The sequence below is a fragment of the Semicossyphus pulcher genome, unplaced genomic scaffold, assembly GCF_022749685.1.
Source record: "Semicossyphus pulcher isolate SPU_LCO1_2020_fin unplaced genomic scaffold, fSemPul1.0.p SCAF_21, whole genome shotgun sequence".
In the NCBI taxonomy this organism is placed as follows: Eukaryota; Metazoa; Chordata; class Actinopteri; order Labriformes; family Labridae; genus Semicossyphus; species Semicossyphus pulcher.
This window is the reverse complement of record NW_027211695.1, coordinates 9,774,852-9,795,219: the sequence shown is the minus strand read 5'-3', so window position 1 is coordinate 9,795,219 and position 20,368 is coordinate 9,774,852. Positions and strand designations below refer to the sequence as shown.

At 39.3% G+C, this 20,368-nt stretch overlaps 1 protein-coding gene across 1 annotated transcript in view; it reads left to right on the top strand.

Moving 5' to 3' along the window:
- The window catches only part of ppp2r5b (protein phosphatase 2, regulatory subunit B', beta), a 50,603-nt gene that overhangs the window by 20,828 nt on the left and 9,407 nt on the right, over positions 1 to 20,368 (top strand). Inside the window, exons 2-8 of the mRNA XM_069671806.1 lie at positions 5,451 to 5,647; positions 7,990 to 8,091; positions 9,418 to 9,510; positions 9,850 to 9,980; positions 12,012 to 12,071; positions 15,377 to 15,485; positions 19,391 to 19,444. Coding sequence (XP_069527907.1) covers positions 5,451 to 5,647; positions 7,990 to 8,091; positions 9,418 to 9,510; positions 9,850 to 9,980; positions 12,012 to 12,071; positions 15,377 to 15,485; positions 19,391 to 19,444 — 746 coding nt within the window. The remainder of the gene's footprint in view (positions 1 to 5,450; positions 5,648 to 7,989; positions 8,092 to 9,417; positions 9,511 to 9,849; positions 9,981 to 12,011; positions 12,072 to 15,376; positions 15,486 to 19,390; positions 19,445 to 20,368) is intronic.

Genomic DNA, 20,368 nt, shown 5'->3' with positions numbered 1-20,368 from the left:
GTGCCGAGTTCAGGTGCGTTCAGAAATGGGAGCGCTCATCACGTGACATTTTTTACACTATATGTGGTATGTTGTGTTTGCTGAAATCCACTGAATGTGTTATAGGTTACATGAAAGTAAAATGTGTGGCAGTGTCATGTTTGTTAAGTTGAGTGTTAAAATGTCAGCAACAGTTGCATCATTCTGTCGATTTACTTTGTTACAGTCAGAAAGTGAGGAACATCTGATGAAAATGAAACATGCTTTTAATGTCATTATGAGAACTGTAATGATATTATTAAGTACTCATATTTGTACTCGGTATCGGCAAGTACCCAAATGTAAGTACTTGGTCTTAAAAAAAGTGGTACCGATGCATCCATACTTGAGGGAAATATCTGGTATGTTTGCTGTTGTATGCTCAATTATGTTCACCATTATGGCTGTCTGCTTATTGGTGCTGGGCACATAGTGTACAGAAAAATGTTGTTAATTAGATGAGATAAATGAGAGCTGTGATCATTCCCTGTGAGTCTGTCATCATAAGTGACTTCTTTCCCATTACACATGGCCATCACATCAAATCAATCTCTGATATAGAAATATTGATTAGTCTAGCTTTAAAAAGTCAAACAGTTGAGCTTTATTCTTCAAATTATTAGGAGAATAAATAAAGGCATAACACTTAACTACATTCATTTAATGCTGCATTTTAGATTTCATAATCAGCGGCCAGTTTATTACTCATTCAAGACACCAATTTGGATTGTCAGAAACATGAAAATAGCTTTGCATAAATGACTCACTTGCTGTGATTAAGATCTTAGTTAATAGTCTAATCACTGCACTGGCACGATATTAAAAGCTGTAAGAATGAATGGGTCTGGAGTGACCTGCACTGACCTAATAATAGCACAGCCACGAGGAAAATTCACATCACTCATTAAATCCACATTTCGAACTGACTTTGTGGCTTCTGTATCTGTTGTTCCAAGTGTAAGCTTTTTGTACCTGTACAAGACACTTAATAGACAGTAAGGTAACACTGGTGCCAGTTTGCTTTGCCTTAATATGTTCTGTGGCTTAGCCTGTCATCTTCTTTCACTTTTCCTCTCTTTTTTCTGCTCTGTCGTGTTCTTTCTCTTCACTCTCTCCCACACTTGCTCTCACATGACCCACCAAGTCTCTTCAGTCTCTACATCTTCCCTCTTTTTTTCTCACCTCCTCTCTCGCTCTCTTGTCTCCGGAACGCGCACATACATGCTTCTTCTTTCCCTTCGTCTTTTCACTTCACTCTGTTTTTTTTCTCGGTCCCAGCACAGCACATCTTCATACAATTACTTTCCATTAAAAATGGATTAGATTTCACCTTCACAGTCCGTCTACAGAGGGAGAACACGAGGGAGGGAGGGAGAAGAGGGAGGGTATGACAAATCAGGAGAGAAGGATTAAGAGAGAAAAGGCAGGAAGGGACAGATAAGGAAGAATAGAATATAAATAAGTAAATAAAATACAGAGGGGTGGAGAAAGACAGGAAAGAAAGGTACTCTTAAAGAGACAGAGAGGTAGAAGCAGCTACCAGCAAAGAACAATAAATGCAGAGGTGTTTTTGTGGTCCCCTCTGCAGATTTAGGCTCACATTCCTCCTCAAAGCTAAGTCAGAAGTAATAGTTCACCCTCTTTTAAACTTTTTCACACATTTTTGCATCACAAATAGTCAGAAAATTGTGTGAATGTGGCTGTCAAATATTTGTTCAGTCACTGAGAAATGGCTGCAATTCAAGAACAAATTGACCGCTTAGTACGGCTCAATGGACAGGCTCATAGATGTCAATGCTAGCTGTAAAATGGGCAAAACGGAAGGTTAAAGAAACCTCAAAGAAAGTCCTTATGCAAGTCACATCATGAAAAGTGAACGGAAAATAAAACAAGACACTGAATGTTCCTGATATTCTGACTCTTTACACAAACACCACAGAATCATCTGCATACAGTAGAACTTTTCTTGAATCTTGATGTAGTCTGGTTAGATTAACACTCAATTTAACCCCCCATACACAAAGTTGTGCAGGTCTGTTTATGTTTTTTAATGTTCCATTTCATCGACTTTACAAAACAAGCAACTTAGTAGGTTTGTTATGTATTAGGCCTTTGATAAATCCTCTAGTGAAAACAGATACTCTCATATTAGCATCTAAAGTATCCTGGGCATTGATACAATAAAAAGACCCTTAAATTTCATTAGTGTGTTGTCATATGCCAGGACACATCAAGCAAAGGGCAGTCCTTGTCTATTGTTGTGAAGCTCAGTGCCAAAGGGAGCAGATGGTCCTGGTGTGTCCCAAAGAGCTGAGGAGGCCTGGGGCTGGAAGAGCTCCAGTCAGCCCCCCCTTAACCCTCCTGAGTTTCCCACCTTGGGGTTAAGAAGGGTTAAATCTAATCTGCTCCTGCTGTTTGTGTACATGTGAGTGTATGTGTGTGTGTGTGTGTACGGGAGCCTTGGATCATCCTCTTTCCAACAGCATGGTTAGTCTAGACTGCTTCCGTCAATTCTAAAGCTTTATTTTTTTCTTCGGACACAGTAAACTGACTAAACAATATAGTTGCTTCACTTATATAGGAGCCAGGCTGAGACCACTATTCTCCTAAGGGTGGCACAGAAGTCAGTGTCTTGTTTAGTGTTTTTTCATGGTGTCACGGCACCCTTAGATTAACTGCAAGCATTTTAGATCAACCACTCTTTCATGTTTTCACTCAGGCAACAGTTATGGCTTGATAAGGACCAAGTGTAGTATTAGGAATCATACATAATGGGCTTTGTCCTTTTAGCCACTCTTGCAGTATGGCTCAAGGGATGGCAATGCCAGTCTGTGGGTCGAATTGTCACTTTGTTCCAGATGAAGTGCCAAAAAATATTGTACAGACATTCATGCTAAATCTTTTGACTTTTGTGATCCCCTGACGTTTCATCCTGCCCCAAAATGACATTTTAGGTTTTATTTGAAGTGCCTCAACAACTAGTTACCATAACATTTGGCACACACATTTATGTCCCCCTCAGGATGGATTGTTATCACTCTGGTGATGCCTTTTATATAGTGCCATCTTTTCAATTGACACTTCCATCAGTCACAGCTGAACTCAAAGAAAGTCAAATCTAGGACTGTTATCTGTGTTTCAAGGCTAACTAATCCACTGGCCCCTGTTGCTCTGTATTCCATCATATTGTCCAGTTCAGTCAGACAACTCGCATGTGTGATAGTTTGAAATGTTTTTTGCAGCAGCAGGACATAGCTTGTGTTTGGCGTCTTGGCTCCGACTTCATCACTCCTCGCAAATGTATTTAACATGCTGATATTTGAGGAGTGATGAGATAATATCTTAAACCCCCTCGCTGGAGCCTGCAGGTGGATGCTGGGGTGATGGTGGAGCTGAAAGTATGAGCGTTGTACTGGTGCAGGGCAGCGATGGTGATGACAGAGCAGAGGGAGAGACTGGAAATCTTGCAGCGTAAATAGACTGCCAAATTGGAAGGAAGTGTTTGTCAGGTGATTGTGGAGAATGACACATGTCAAGTGTGAAATCAGTGCAGCTCGAGTTGCCTGCCTGACGCCAGCAGGCGTCGCTCCATTTATCACAGTATTGAAAAGTTCTAGACTGTACTCTGTGTTGTGTTAAATGTTAAGTACAGGGTGACCATATTTTCAAACCTCCATATAGGGCCACTTTAATTTTACCGCAAACCCTCATGTATGAGCTCATGGTACAATTGGATATTTCATCATTGCACCTTTCAACACCATGGAAAGTGCCTCAGCAGATGAAAAATCATTACAAAAATTACGAATTTTTTACTGAAGTAGGTCGCAACAGTGCTACTTCCAGCCTGTTCCCACCGTTTGTGTTTGCTCGTTTTAATATGGCTTCGTATGTCTGCATTTCCGCCGTGGAAAATGGACACTAGCAGTGTGTGCAAAACCCAGCATAATTATTGCCTGGTGTTTTTCAAAGGGAGCTGTAACTCTCCTGGAACTGAAAAACACTGACTTCCTTTTCGGCTAGACAGGTAGCCTACCTGACGTTACGCAGCAGGTCCTGTCGGTATGATAAGGCGGGCTAGCTAAGCAACAGCCGCACGCCGAGATTGATTTACGCAGTATTAAACTTTGACTCATGGCGCATAAGTGATGTTTTTCTATTGGTTAAAATAGCAACAGCCTTGGTAACGATGTTGATTGACATATATTAATTAAGTAACATGCTAAGATGGTGAGCATTATAAACCTCATACATGCTAGCATGTTAGCATTGTCATTGTAAGCATGTTTTGCAATCCTGTCATTAGCATTTAGCTTAAATCTGCTAGCTAGGCACAATTTGTAATGCTTCTTTAAATTTAGTTTAGTTAGCGGCTGTTTTATTACAGGCAAAATGAGGGTATATAATATAGAATAGGCCCCTTATTGTTTCTATTGGGCAGAAGTACGACTGACAAATTTCCCTATTTGAAAGAAAAGAAAGGGAGTTCTGTCAGCTACAGTTAAAGGGTCCTCTCAGCTAAAATTACATATTCAAAGAAGTGATCAGTTTCAGTGTCTTTCCAGCCCACCTTCGTTAATATTATTTATGACAACAAGATATACAGTATATAATGTCATACACATACAGTCTGGACAACTGCAACATATTTCCAGAAAGAAAAGTGTTTTTTTTTTCCCAACGTATTGTTTATTTTAATGTAGACCAGCGTATAATTGTTCTGACCAAACCTTACATACATCTTCCTTATTTAAGATTCTCAAATTTCATCAATCATCTGGTTACTCAGGAGAAGAACCAAGCATTCCCATTTGGCTGCTGTCAGAGCTTATAGTCTTTTTTTTCTTTTTGCGTAATACTTTGCAGGATTAGCTGATAAGTTTCACACAGCCCTCAGCACCCGCAGAATCAATTTAAAACTCCCTGCATGTGTTCAGTAATCCACGGGTATCAGCTTCTTTCTCTACATCTGTAAAAAGAGGTGTTTTTGGAGGTTTGAATGTGACGGCCGGCAGCAGGTTGTTTCATTGTGACGAACAGGTCTGCAGAATGATTCTGACAGGTAATAGGAATGAGATACAACACAGCCCTCTGGAGGAAAGTGTGTGTGGACATGTGTGTGTGTGTGTGTGTGTGTGTGTGTGTGTGGATTCAAGCCTCTGTGTGTGTGGGTGTGTACGAATGTGTTTGTGGAGTAATAGTCTGCTCTTTTTTCCTCATTACCTTTGAGAGAAGATCTAACCTGTAAAATACATCTCTGTATACTCTAACAGTCTTACTTCATCAAACGTTTCACTATCAAACACAAAGCGTCTTTCAGGTAATCCATGTGACTTGGCTCAGCAGCATCCCCCTTTTTGTCCTTTAACCTCCATGTCTAACACTTCTCTTCTTTCTCTGTCTTTCTTTCTCTCTACCTCTCAATCATCCAGACGCCCCGGTGGCAGAGTTACACGACCTGTTCTGTAAGAAGCTGCAGCAGTGCTGTGTGCTGTTTGATTTCCTGGACTGCGTGGCTGACCTGAAGGGGAAGGAGATCAAACGCGCAGCTCTCAACGAGCTGGTGGAGAGTGTGGCCACTAGCAGAGGAGTCCTCATAGAGCCTCTGTACCCAGAGGCCATAAAGATGGTAGGAGGGGAGGAGGAGAGTGGAGGTTATGGGTTGAAATGATGGACTTATAGATGCATTAATTAGAGAATACAATTATAGATATAAGAGTATCTGAAGCAATTAAACACAAGATTGTAGCACAGACAATGACAAACAATGTTAATAGTAGATAAGCAAAGGAAACATGAAAAGCAAGATGACAATTTCCTCAAGGGGTTCAATCCTTATTATTTGGAACACCTGGAACTCTACACACAGCAGGAAAATAAACTAAAAAAGAAGAATGAAAGGGTGGGCGAAGGATGAAAAGAAAGAAGGCAGACAGAAGGTAATATCCAGCTATGGAGCGCTGGAGTGTTCAAAGGCTGTAAACAAAGGTGGTAAAAGAGGAAAAGAGAAAGGAAGAGAGGGATAGATATTTAAGCAAGTAAAAGGAAAGGAGACATAAAGCGTTAGCAAAGGGTGCTAAGTAGCAATAGTCTGCACAGATGGCCTGAAAAGAGAGGTGGACAAGAAGTGGAGTGTGGTGGAAAATGTGTGTACACCATCACAAGGCAGCAGAGGTCCCAGAGGATGTAAAGAGGAGGAAAGGAAACGGGGATTGAGGACAGAAGGTAATGCAGGCAGAGGATATAGCTTATGTTATGGAGTCACTATACTCAGAGGATGTGAAAATGCTGATGGGACCGAGGATGAGATGAAAGGAAAGTGGGCGAAAGCTTTAATGTGGAACCACATTAAAAAAAAATCTATAAAAGAAGTTGCTAATAAGTTTATAGATTAGAGCGGTGTAACAGCATCAATGTGAGGCCAAGAAAGTAAAGTTCAAACAGGTCCAAAAGCCTAATAGGCTACTGGACAAAACAAACTAACACCTGTCAAATGATTTTTTTAGTTCCCATATCTCCCACAAATGTAATGGCAATTTGCCTCTTTTATTTTACATAGAAAAAAACCTTAAGTCTACTGTCATTCCTGTTCCTCTAGGCGCAGTGGTGCTCAGAGCTAAATGCTTACATTAGCATGCTAACATGCATACAATGATAATACAGAAATGCTGAGCAAGTGTTAAGCAAGTATGATATTTTCCATGTCCACTATTTAAGTTCAGTGCGTTAACATGCTGACATATTTTGCACATGGTCGATCAACAAACCCACAGACGCTCTATCATTGTCATTCATAGCCACTGCTAGCATTGCTAAAGTTAACCAAAAGGTTGTTGCAGCAAAAAGTCGATAAAGTAATTTGTCTGAAATAACACTGAATCTTGCTGGGAAAAGAATTTGAGATGGATGTTTATATTAAAGAAAGGGGATACAATCAGTAAAAGAGAGGATGGAGAGCTGATAGGATAAGAGTGAGGAGCAAAGAGGTCCAAAATATGCTTACATGCTCATGTAAAATGAGCCATATCCTCCTGCTGTGAGAAGTTGTACTCATGCAAACAGATCTTTGCAAAATAACACTTGTAAGTGTGACGTCCAAAAAGAGCTACGCTACGGTCAAAAACTAGTGTGCTCTCCAGGCTCCATTGCGAAAGATACCTTATACCAATAGGAAGCTAGGGCTGGGTGCAATCATAATTGGTGTAAACACAACAACCAATTAAGTTACTTGAACACTTTGCTATATTCTTTGCATAAATGGCTCTTACAACGCTGAATTAAGGCGCTAGGATCACTACGGCTGTTTTTGCAATGTAGTTTATGCACTTAATGGCGAGTGGAAATGCATTTGTTGAATAAATCATGATATAGCGAGAAGTCATGTTGCATGGCTTATTAGTTCCTCTCCAACGCCATTCTGCAGACAGCATCAAATATGGCCGACAGTAGCAGAAGAAAAGTGGTGGAAGGCCTTTTTTTCTTTTCAATGAGCAACCACTTCTTCTTTTGATTGGATGGTGTAATCTGATATCCACCCAACACCAATTGTTTTACCCATTATATTTGATGGATTTGGTTGACCTTTGAAATTGTCCTTTGAAAAGAGGACTCTTCAAAACTTGACATTTGAATGATATTTTGTAACACAAACCATTTATCCTGGATTTATCCTCATAGTTGATTTAGTGTCGTGACAAATGTGTGCATCCTGTTAAAATATCAGCCTGATGAAATATGGAAATGAGTCAGAGGATGTTTTTGTGAATGCTTTTCTCTGTAATGACTATGACTATACTGTAACAGGACAATTGAGAAATGTCAATCAGAGACTCAAAGACTTAGACTGAAATAGAGTATTTGGAAAGTATACCTACACTGCTTTTCCTCTATACCCCCCAAAAAAGGACCAGTCCCTCATTAACCCTCATCAATTTTCATCTTTTCATTCATTTTCCATTTGTGGTTTTCCAGATCTCTGTAAATATCTTCCGGACTCTCCCACCCAGCGAGAATCCAGAGTTTGACCCAGAGGAAGATGAGCCGACACTTGAAGCCTCCTGGCCACATCTGCAGGTACATTATACAAAACAAAATCATGTTATGGTAAAATTATGACTGTCCTGCAGTGGTAAAGATAGAGGAAAATGTGTTGACTTTGGCCTTTTCCCTTAAAAAAACTGCTAGGTGTTGTATGCACTTGCTTTGTTATGAAAGTGAAACACAGTGCAGTGTCAGTAACAGCCATGACAAATGGGCCTCACTTTATATTATATATCATATTTAGGAGGGCAGACATTGCCATAATGCACACAACTCCCACCAGGTGCTGCTGTTAATGCAATGTTCAGCATTTATCTGCACATAAACATAGTGTACCTGCTTCTCAGGTCCTTTAGATCAGTTAAATCTGCTGTTTTAAGCAGAAATGAACTCAAAAATGTTCCTGTTTTTTCACCCTGATTAACAAAATGGAGCTCTAGCAAAGTAGAACATCCCATCTTCTAAATAGACTTGTGATGTTTGTCTAGATGACATTTGGTAGTACATGGTGTACAGTCACTCCTGCACATTCAGGAAGAGATGAGTCAAAATGTAAGCGTGAAGTCCAGACTGTCTCATGGAGACAGAGCATACAGGGAAGAGGTTACGTTTTCTAATGTCGCCTTTTGAGATCCCTATAAGCTCATGTCCATCATGCAATGCTTCCAATAGCAGCTTAAAAGATGTAAAGATATCGCTATCTTGTTAAAAGTTAGAAGACAAGATTGACACCATACATACAGCTGTTATTTTAGCCTAGCATTTACATTGGAACAGGGGGGGCGGTTAGCCTTGCTCTGTCAAAAGCTAGAAAATCACAGTAGGTTTTAACAAATTATTTTAATCCATATGAAAACAGAGACTGTGTAAAAACAGCACTCTTTTTTCTAAGCTAGGCTAACCTCATCTTACTTGCTGCACCATTAGCTTTACACTTTACACACAGAGACATTGATACAGGTCTTCTCGCTCATCTCACTCTTGACAAGAAAGCGAATAAGCTAGCTTATTTAAACAATTCCTTCTGCATACTTTTGCTCACAGAGGGAGTGTAGAAAACACATCCAAAGCGAGCATAAGAGCAATCTTGGTTGTGTCAGTCATGGTTCTCACTGCAATCTTTTTATTCTTAATTTAACTTCTTTGATTCTTTGAGCTCCTTTTTGCTTAACTAAGCTAACCATCTGCTTGCTTTAGCTACATTAGTTAGCTCGTTACAGGCATGTGAGTGCCATTAATATTTTCATCTAACTTTTGTAAGACAATGAATAATTCCAAAATCTCAAATTATTCCATTAGAAGACAAACAAACACACAATTTATGATGTACTAATAGCTTGCTGCTTGTGTCTCCGTTAGCTGGTGTACGAGTTCTTTCTGCGTTTCCTGGAGAGCCCGGACTTCCAGCCCTCCATGGCCAAACGCTACGTCGACCAGAAGTTTGTCCTGCAGGTAATCCTCTCCCTCCTGAAGGAGTAAGGTTGTTAAATCCAAAGCTTCAAAATGTTTCTAAAATCCTGATAAATGAAAATGAAAGGAAATTACTTAATTGCAATTTAAAAAGATTATGTTGTATTAGTTTTTCTTTGTGGTTGGTAAAAAAAATGTTTCTGTGACCCATGAAATGTTCTCATTAGAGAACTGGTCTAGGTTAATGGTCAAAATTCAGTTTCAGTGTGTTTGGATGTAGGAGTGAGAGGGTTTGAGAATTAATGCAGTCAGAAGCAATTCTTACAAGCATATTACAAAACATACAGTAAGCATTTCTGTAATTATTGTGTGTGTGTGTAGCTCCTGGAGCTGTTTGACAGCGAGGACCCCAGGGAGAGGGAGTACCTAAAGACCATCCTGCACCGTGTCTATGGAAAACTACTGGGCCTCCGAGCCTACATCCGCAAACAGATCAACAACATCTTCCTCAGGTACAGGCTGCCTCCTACCAATCCAATGCACAGGATTTAAAGGTGCTATTTATAGCATTTAAAAGTCAATACATGAAGCATTAGCCAACAAAGAGCATCAACAGGGAGAAAAGCTGGGTTAATGACCTCTGTAATGCATTTTTCCATCAGCACACTGCTTCACTGGAACAAGTGATGATTTTAAACAAGAAATTATTATATATTATATATATAATCATAAATTTAAATTGAATTTGAATTTGAATTTATTTTATTTGAATAGGGATGATGCAATTTGACATAGTTCCAGTACATAGCACGAGACTGATGTGTTGCACAGAGAGTTTATAGCTTTCGCTAATTTTCAACTCTTGTCCCTAGTTGGGCCTTTACATATACAAAATTATACAAAGTAAAGCAGTCCGTATCATAAAAAAAACCCAACAACAACATAGAACTACAGATTTGAAAGTACAGTTAAAAATATATGCTATACTATAACAACACACAAATACTACACAATAATAAATAAGTAATCTAAAGTACAATAAGCTAAAAATTTGTAAAGCCCTTGTTTGCTTTAAGCCAGCATTTAGCCTTTCAAGTGAAAGATTTTATATCAGGGATTAATTTTTTGTCTGTTTGTAATGTGTTCCAGAGCTGACAGCCCTTTATGGAGACGGCTGATTGTCCAAATTTAGATCTTAATTTAATTTAGATACTGATTGTTGTATTTTACAATTACCCTTATTCATGCTCCTGGTTACTCTCTTACTGTCCTGTCTTTGGACATATCTGGTAAGGGGTTCAGGGGCCAGATTGTTAATACACATTTGAGAAAACATAAATGCATGAAGCTCTCAAAACTTAATAGGCTATATTTTTGAATATGTGACAATGATGCCACCAGATGGAAGTGGTCAATATGCATTTTGTAACAAAAGTTACATGAAGGAAGAAAGCAAGTTACTGATATGAGAAAATGTCAAAACATAATGTTATTCCAACTTGAGAGCACTCATATGTTAAATGGTCCCCCTTAATGCTGGTGCTGAAGGCTAAGGCTTAATTAACCGGCCACAGACAGAATGAAGCGCACTAGGTGCATTGCTTCTAGTGTTAATATTGGTGATAGCTTTGCAGCCATTTGGTCACCAATTTTTTGTTATTTTTTAAAAGTTCTTTTGCTGACTCTGAAGTACACCTCGCAGGCTGACATTAACAGTTTTCCCACACAGCTGCTTGTAATTATGGTCTGTGCAAAATGTATAAATGGAACATTGGCAATAACACAGAGCAGAATGGGAGACAAGCAGCAAATCCTTTTTGGTAGAAGTAGTACAGACATTTAATAGAATAGTTTAATTAACATTGAATTTCCCCTCGGGGATTAATAAAATATCTCTCTTTAAATTTTGAGAACACAAAATGTTACATGTAGTATTTTCTGGCTCACCGAAGTAGTATCCTGCCACACATGCAGGCAAACACACACAAGGCCTGTTAAAACATGACTGTGCACATTCGCAGTCATAACACGCTCAGAATCAGCCATCCTGCCTCTATCCAGAGATTTTAATCATTGTGCAGTGACACAAATCTCTTCAAATGATCGGTTAAACAGCTCTGACTAACAAGAGGGCTGTGATGTACTTCATCATGTTTCATCTTTTCCCTTCACTAAGTGTGCTAGAATAGTTGTGTTTGCAATATAATTAAAGCACAGGAGAGCTGTGATGCTGGAAATAGTTCTATTTCTTTTTAAATGGTTTAACTGTAATTGTACGCCATTTCTAGCTCTCACGTGATATCATTACATAAGTAACAGAGTTCTATTTCAGACATTGCTGATCATGATACTGATTAATATCCAGTCCAGTTAATGCATGGTGGATTTTACAAGAGAGAAACAGAATATGTTCTCTAGAATTGCAGTTCTTGTTTTACTTCCTTTTTTGAGCCTAAAAATTCTAGTTATTTGATGGACTCATCCATCATTACAAGTCTTCACTCTCTCTTTCTCTCTCTCTCTCTCTGTTTTCGGACCTTCAGGTTCATATATGAAACTGAGCACTTCAACGGAGTTGCAGAGCTTCTGGAAATCCTTGGCAGGTATGTGTCCAAAATCATGTATACACACTTGGGAGCGTTCTCTTCACTCTGAAGGAAAGCATACTTTGGCATGACCTTGTGAATGCATTAGAGTGGAGTTGAGTGTTCACACACTTACATTTACACTTACTGTACCTGCACCGCTGCTTGTATTTATGAGACAGCTGGTAACCCAGTGACTTAGGCAACTCCAAAAACTGGTGAGAAAGCAAAAGCACAACTGCAGCTGCTCAACACCAAAAAAACAATTTGCATTCATTTTTCTTTTATTATTATCGGCCCCTTTTTCTTATCAGGTAAACACACCTGTGAGTCCAAAGCCTGACGGAGCAACAAATAAGTTATATGGCAGGGAGGGAAATAAGTTAAAGTAGGAGGGACACAAACAAGAGGGGAGTTAAAGACATAAATGAAAGACGACTCAGAGGTTGGTGTAGTTGCTTGCTTTGTCTTTGTAGCCAGTAGGAGAAATATAGGAAAGAAAGACGAAAGATTGCAAGGAAGCAAAAGTGATAAAACATGTATTGCTCTTTGCCTGTGCACACACACAAGTCTATGGGAACAAGAATGGAGGGGTGATAGTTAAAGAAAGAAAGATGAAGAAAATGGAGGATGAATACATACATTTTTTTAAATTGTCCAGTGTGTTTTCTTTACTCCTTGTTCTCCTTGTAGTTCAACATGTACCATCTTTTGCCTGCTTTTTGAGATAAAAATAAGAATGTCAACCGCATCCCTGTGCATTTCTTATAAGTAGGAACAGCTAGTCTGGCTCAGTCCAAAGTGGAAAAATATTTCTACCTTTTCGAGCCATCTTGTTGACATAATCTTTTTTATTGATTGAAAAATACATAAACATGTTAGCTTGACTATTGTGAGCTTAAGTTGTTACTTGGCATCAAGTGTAGAGCCAGTGTTAACATTGTGAGTCAGCGGCTGTTGGCTTGAGTGACCAGAAAAGTCAGTTATTTTGTGCTTTTTACAGTTTCTTCCTCCAAGGAACTGAAAATCACAACCTAGCTTAAGCTGGCTAGGTAGGAAGCAAGTAGCCTTTAAGCTATACTGGGATGCTATACTTTTTGCATTCTTGCTTGAAAAGAAACACTCTCATTGCAGAAGTGCCAGTTGGTATTTCTTTTATTCAGGGGTGATTTAAAGAAGCAGTTGGCAATTGTTTGACTTAGCTCTGATTACTCTGAAAGCTGTCGCTGGCTAGCATGACTACAAAGTTTTATTGTTCATCTCAGAGTTGTGTCTTTCTCTTTCAAACAAAACATTGCAGAGATAACTGACCAGCTAGTTGCTGCTAGTTGCTGTTGTTAATAATGGCTTTTCACTTTTATGATGAGTAACAATTTAAGCTACATGACAACCTCGCTAGGAGGCTAGGAGAGTGGTGGCGTGGTTATAGAAGATAGATGGTAGTTACACTTTCTTGGAGAGAAAGTAAACAAACATATTTACTTTGTCTCATTTTATAACACCATATTCAAGTTTGAGATGGAAACCAGAAATGATTAGCATGTTGACATTCTTCTGTTAAATAAACATTGCTAGCAAGCAATAGCAAGATTAAGTGTCTTTCCCCTACATCTCACCATGTATAGGGAAATAATTTGGTAGACATGCCTTAAAATAATCTTTTTTGATACAAAAAAAAGGAAAAATCATTTTAAAAATAGGGCTGAAATCAAAAAGATTGAAGAGGTTTGTCACAAAGCTGGTTAAGTTATTATTTTCACAAAAATTTTACGATTGTTTCTTTACTTTTCCCCCAATATAAAACAAAAAATCTGAAACTCTATTTCTAATCCACAACCACCATTTGACCTGATCAAAAACTAAAATCAATTATTGGACAATGACTTTTGAAGTTTGTTAACTCTGAGTCAATGACGAGGAAAAGGGATGTAGTTAGAGGAAAGGAATAATCCAAGGTGAGAAAAGAGGGAGGAATGGAGGGATGAGAAACAAAGATAAACAACGAGATGGAGAGAGGATGAGTGAGTCAGAAGTGGAGGAAGGAGGAGGGAGAGCAGGAGAGGAGAGAGAGGTTTGTATTCATGTTGGTGGTAACAGAGGTATTTATAGCTCCTCCCACACAAGGAGACAGGAAGAGAGAGATGGGCGAGGGAGGATGCATTGTACAGAGAGAGAAAGAGAGCAAGAAGATAGAGGAATACTGAAAAAGGGGTGAGAGGGAGGCAGAAAGAGAGATTAGAGGAACAGCAGGGGCAAGATATTTCTGAAGGAATGTTCTACTGAGCAACGCGATCAGAAAATGAAGACAGACAGACAGGTAGACTGACTGATGTAGCCTAGACAGATTTAGATAAATAGTCCATGCGAACTGACAAACAGGTCAGAGTGCTGCTGAATAAATGTTTCAAAGTTTAGTTCCCACGCTTCAGCTGCTCCTACTCTTCCCTCCGCGGGTTCTATGTCAGTCAGTGTAGTAGTGAACAGAGCAGACCACACATTTGTCCAGTCACTTGGAAATGGACACAGTATAAGAATAGACTCTGCCTCACAGTCAAATGCAGGTGCTAACACAGATATGAAAGGTAGATTTTATAATTAAATGCAGGCCCAAATAGAATCTGTTTTTACTAGTTATCCAGAATGAAAATCTATGGAATTCAGCAGCATGTTTTTCTTACTTGGAATGTAATAGACATCAATTATAGATAACAAAGATTGTTTTACAGCAAAAATAAGCACACACAATACAATGAAACCAACCTAAAATTACTTCAGAAAGGCTGAAAAAATAATTTAGTAGATTTAATTTGAATTTGACATTCTGTTTCATCACCAACAGTTCAAAACAAAATGTGATCCTATGTGGGAAAAATAGACAAAAGAAACACTAGTATAAAATGTAGACAAATGGCTACCAAAATGCTCCTTAATGAGGAGCAGAAAGACAAGAAATTACTTTACAAAACCATAAACCATTAATTGTTCATCTCCTAGCAATTATTATATGAGCACAAGCAACTTGATTTTACTGCAAAGAAGGCAAACTTGATAAAAGTGAGTATATACAGTATATTTTTTTAAGGCTATTTTGTCTTTATCAAGTAGGACAGCTGAAGAGAGACATGAAACAATGGGAGAAGAGAGTGGGGAATGCAATTCAGCAAAGGGCTAAGGGGTGGAGTCAAACCAGTGCATCAAGGACTGTAGCCTCTGTATATGGGGCATCTGCTCTACCCTCTGAGCCAAACCAGCGCCCCTAAAATTGAGTATTTAAGTGCAACTTTTAACCTTCCTGTCCTTTTCTTTTCTCTCCTCTCCTCCAGCATCATAAATGGCTTCGCCCTGCCCCTGAAGGCTGAACACAAGCAGTTCCTGGTTCGGGTTCTCATCCCCCTACACACGGCAAAGTCCCTTTCCATCTTCCACGCACAGGTCAGTGACCTATTCCGGCATGCGCTAACACTTAAAGGCTTTGTTTGTATGAAGGTGTAATGGTACTGCACATATCTGAGACTCAAACACAGAGATGTAGCAGGACACAAGGTGTAATCCAAAAAAAGCTTATTTTTCTTGCAAACCAGGTCGACTACACATGAGGTCAGTGTGAGACAGCAAACAAATCCAGTAAGTGAACAGGCAAAAATCCAAAAACAAAGAAATCAGTCAAAATCTGTCCAAACCAGCACTAGGAAATAGCTGGAAAACCAAGAACGAACTAAGATGTACAAAGAGAATCTGACAGGGAACACAAGGGAGTCTATGGGACTGGGGATGACATAATCAGGGACAGGTGTGTAATGAAAATAGGTGTGGATGATGAAGGAATCAAGAGACACAAGGAGAGGATGTAGTCTGCATCTACATCCACATTCAAGGGACAGATGCTTTAATGATTGTCTGTTGTTCCCTACAGCTGTTTTCCATGTGTGCTTATGTCATTTTTTAAGTTCAACTCTGATGCTGTTTGCAGATTTTTTTTGAGCCAATGTTCTCAGCATTATTTTCATCTTTTTCAAGCCAAAACAACAGAAACAGAACAACCAACCAACCTCTGAATTATGTTTCTGTATGCCAGAGCTTTAAAAAGCAGTGAAACTATATTTAGATCTCGGTTCACTAAAACTATCAAATGAAACTCCCAATACTTTGTGATTTTGCAGTTATTCTCCTGACCGAGTTGCAATGCTTGCAGGTTTCAGAGCCCGTACCCCTTCTACTATCCTAAATATTTAGGGATTTTACTGTACCTAAATCTTCTGCCAAAGGTTTCACTGGTCTCTTGAGTTTAATGCAACAGTTAGAACAGCCTACAAACATTAAGCTTTAATATGTACATGACAAGTAATAGGATAAAACATACTAAACTAATATGCTGTACATGAGTATGTCAATGAATATATCTCAATGATAGTATAGCAGTTATGTATTGTTTTGTAATGTATCAAATGTTCCACTAGGAGGCGCAGTTGAGTCACATATAATACTGCAGAGACATGCACTCAGCTTTAAATCACATACAAGTGTGGGGTTTCTTTGATCTTTGTGTGTTCATGTATGAGTAAGTGTGTTTGGGTTAGCATAATATTTGGTAGCTGGTCTATTGTGCTTGCGTCTGTGCATTTTATTTTTGTCGCCCATTATTTGATTATGCACAAGGTACAGCTTTCTCTACACAAACTGTTCTGAGGTATGCGTGTGTGTATGTGTGTGTGTGTGTGTGTGCGTGTGTGTGTGTGTGTGTGTATTCTAGGCCCAAGCATCACCGTGCCCTACATTTCTCCTCCCCGTCTCTCTCCCTGTGGTTCACACACATACATTATTCACACACTAAAACACACACTCGGTTGGACAGGGTCACGGGGGATACAGTGCTGGTGGACAGCAGTTTTGTGCTCAGTGGGCGTGGCTCCGCAGCACTGACCCAGTTCTGGATCTCCATATCAAAATATAATACAACAGCAGAACCTTTTATTCAACTTAAAGGTTTCTTTATGCTGAGAAATGATGCTGTGATGAATCATCCTTCCTGTAGCTTGTGAAGGGTTTTCTCATTTTCATTCACGTCACTGAATTGCGATAACAGCTGTTTAAACTATATTGTGTAGCCACAGCATAGCACATTATGGTTCTTTTACATTGAAAGCTCACATCAGACTGTTATTCTAAAGGCCAATTGATTTTTTCCCCCCTAAGAGGCCAGTATATCCTGGGTGTATGTTTTGACTTATTTACTCATTTGGTCAAATTTTAATAACATAGTTTTCTCCAGTGTCCACATTTTTGTTCATACTGACAATGGTGGTACAAGTCATTGGTGCAATATTTGTGTGGGTGACACTAAAAAAAGCCACAATGTATGTCTGTTTGTGTGTCTGTACACTGAGAGCAGTGAAAAACTGGAATCCAATTCCTTGTAGGTGTACATATACCTGGCCAGTATAGCTGATTCAGATTCAGACAGTTTCCCAGCTGTAGGTCTGACTTTTTATTCCGTTGCTTAGTTCCATTGCTGAAATTTGAGCAGCTTGTAAGTTACTCTGTGATTGTTGAAGTTAAAAGACTACTTGTTACTGGGAGTTATGAGTCTGGTCCATTGATCCATCAAAGACACACAGCTAACGCTAGCTTCACCCCCGCGTTCTTACAATGTGGAACAAAGACAACACTCAATGTCTAAGTGCTGCAAAGTGACTCAGCAGGTGCTAAGAAAGCATACGTAATATTAACTTCTATAAGGAATAAGTCATGACAATCTTAAAAAGCTAAGCTAACTAGATTGAGCTATCCAAGTGAAAGCTTTTGCGCACAGCTTGCGCTAGCTTGACCCCCTCATTCGTATAATGCGGAACAAAGACAACACTAAACGTGTATGAGCTGCAAAGCGAACGAAAGCTAAGCTAGCTTGAGCTATCCAAGTGAAAGCTTTTGTGCCTAGCTTATTAGCTTCCACTATTTGAATGGAACACAAACTTAACAGCATGATATGTACGCCAAAATGTTGAATTTTGTAAAGGAGCAGATGTTTTATTTTATTTTGAAAAGGTGTAATTGATTCTAAGCTAGCCTTGCAGGGCTAACATACACACAAATAAGCAGTAAACACAGAAGTTGCATTAAAATGTCATTATGAACCACTGCCATGGATGCCTGCCCAGATGCAAGAAGCCAACATTAGAGCTCCCTTGAACAAATTCATCCCAAAAAATAGATTCTACTTTGACCTGTCACCTTGACAAATCAATATTGGTAAAATCTCAGCCTTACAAACACTACAATGTCCATAATCCTTAGCCTAACAACGGTCTGGCCTGACAACAGAATCCAACGTTATATTTACCCCAAGCAGTTTCTCTAATCCCTCCCTAATGCTTTAAATAGTTTGACCGATCAACACCTTTGTTTTAATCCTCCTATTTTTCCTGCTTTTCTTTTTATTCAAGCTTGACATCCCTTTTTTAGCCTCCGCTCCCTCTTTCCCTCTGCTTCTGTAACCATGTTGTGGTGCGAGTGAGGGATAGGACAGTTAGGGAAGGAAAGAGAGGACAACAACAAAAGGTGGGATATAAGAATGAAAAGGTATGAGGAGTGAAAAAAGATGATAGCTGCCGAAGATGTGAAAGCCAGACAGGTAGAGAGACAGACAATGGAGCTTCAGGTCAGGGCTGAGACAAAGAAAGAAACTACAAAGGCAGAACGTAAAAACAGATTGCCCTACAAAAAGATAGATATAACCATCTGACAGTACACAACTGTACTGTCTATAATGATAAAATTGGACAACCCATCATAGTTTATATTGATGACATTTGAACTTACTTAACCGAAAGTCATAGAATGAACTTGTACAGTAATAATGTAAACAAAGAAAAGGTATAAAGTAGGACAAAGAGGAAAGACAAAGAGGCAGAGACAAGAGGTCTAAACTCTATCTCACATTAGCCTTAAGGGACTTCTTCTGTGTGACATCACTCCTTCCGAAGTAAACACGCACACACACAGCCTCCGTCGCCACGGTGCCCACTTGCCCCGGCAACTGGCCCGGTTGAAGGGGGCAACCGCAAAACACACACATGCACACACACACGTACACGTACACTTGCTGGATAATGAGAAATGATTGCAGATCTTATAAGGGGAGACGAGGGCTGATGTAGAAGTAGACACATACACAAATGATCATACACACTTGTGACACACATCTCCCCTCGGAAAACGTGTCTTTCCGATCTTTAACAATGTGTAATCCTGAGGGATAAGTGCTAAGATCCCCCTTGTCTCCTTGACAGCTTCAGGGAATGCGTGTGTGTGTTCTAACCGTCTCTTCTCTGTCCTTACAGCTGGCCTACTGTGTGGTGCAGTTTATGGAGAAAGATGCTACAGTGACTGAATACGTAAGACAGTTTTTCTGTTACTTTACCATACTCACACAGTGCTGATCAAATGTAAAATATAAAGTCCTTAGATTTGTAGTGTAGTTTATCACCTATACCTATACATATACCTGTGATATTGGGCTAAGACATTGCTTACAAATTGGGCTGTGGCAAAACATCTGCTCAAATGAGTACACGTAATCTGAAAAAGGTTGCAATTGGTGACAATGCTTACAGATACAAGAGTCTGCAGTCCACCTAAGCTCTACAAAACAATTTTGTGTCTTCCACCATATTGTTTTTGTTAAATTGCAAACAAGTTAAATGTTTTGGTCCATTCTCATGAACCTTTCCAGCAGCTGTTCTTAGAAAAAAAAGTTGTAATAAACCTTTTAGCATTGTATGCTAAAGGATTAGAACCAAACATCAACAAGGTTAGCAACTAACTGGTAAACATATCAGAGCATTTAGCAGCTAAGAAGCCATATATTGGCCTCAGTGGTTGGTGGAGACCAAATCAGATCTAATAGGACTGTGAATATTGGACTTGCAAGCATCGTGTGGCCAGAAACATGGGTCCCAATGAATGCTAATGATGCTCTCTGTCTGCTGAATTTTATGAAGAAAATGATGGTTCCTTAGCACGTTTGCTAAATCAATATTTTAAATTGATGTCAGTGTTTAATTTACATGAACATAATTTGCTCTAGAGTGGCCAAACATGTAATTATCACTGCTTTAAACAAACCTCCCCAGTTAGCCAACGTTATTTGGATGTAAACAACTTGTAATATCCCTGTGGAATTAAGGGTTACTATCAACATTTTTACCTAAATTGTCATCAAAGCTGATAAAAATCCATCCATCCATCCATTATCTATACCACTTATCCTGTTCAGGGTCGCGGGGGGCTGGAGCCTGTCCCAGTTGTCATTGTGCGAG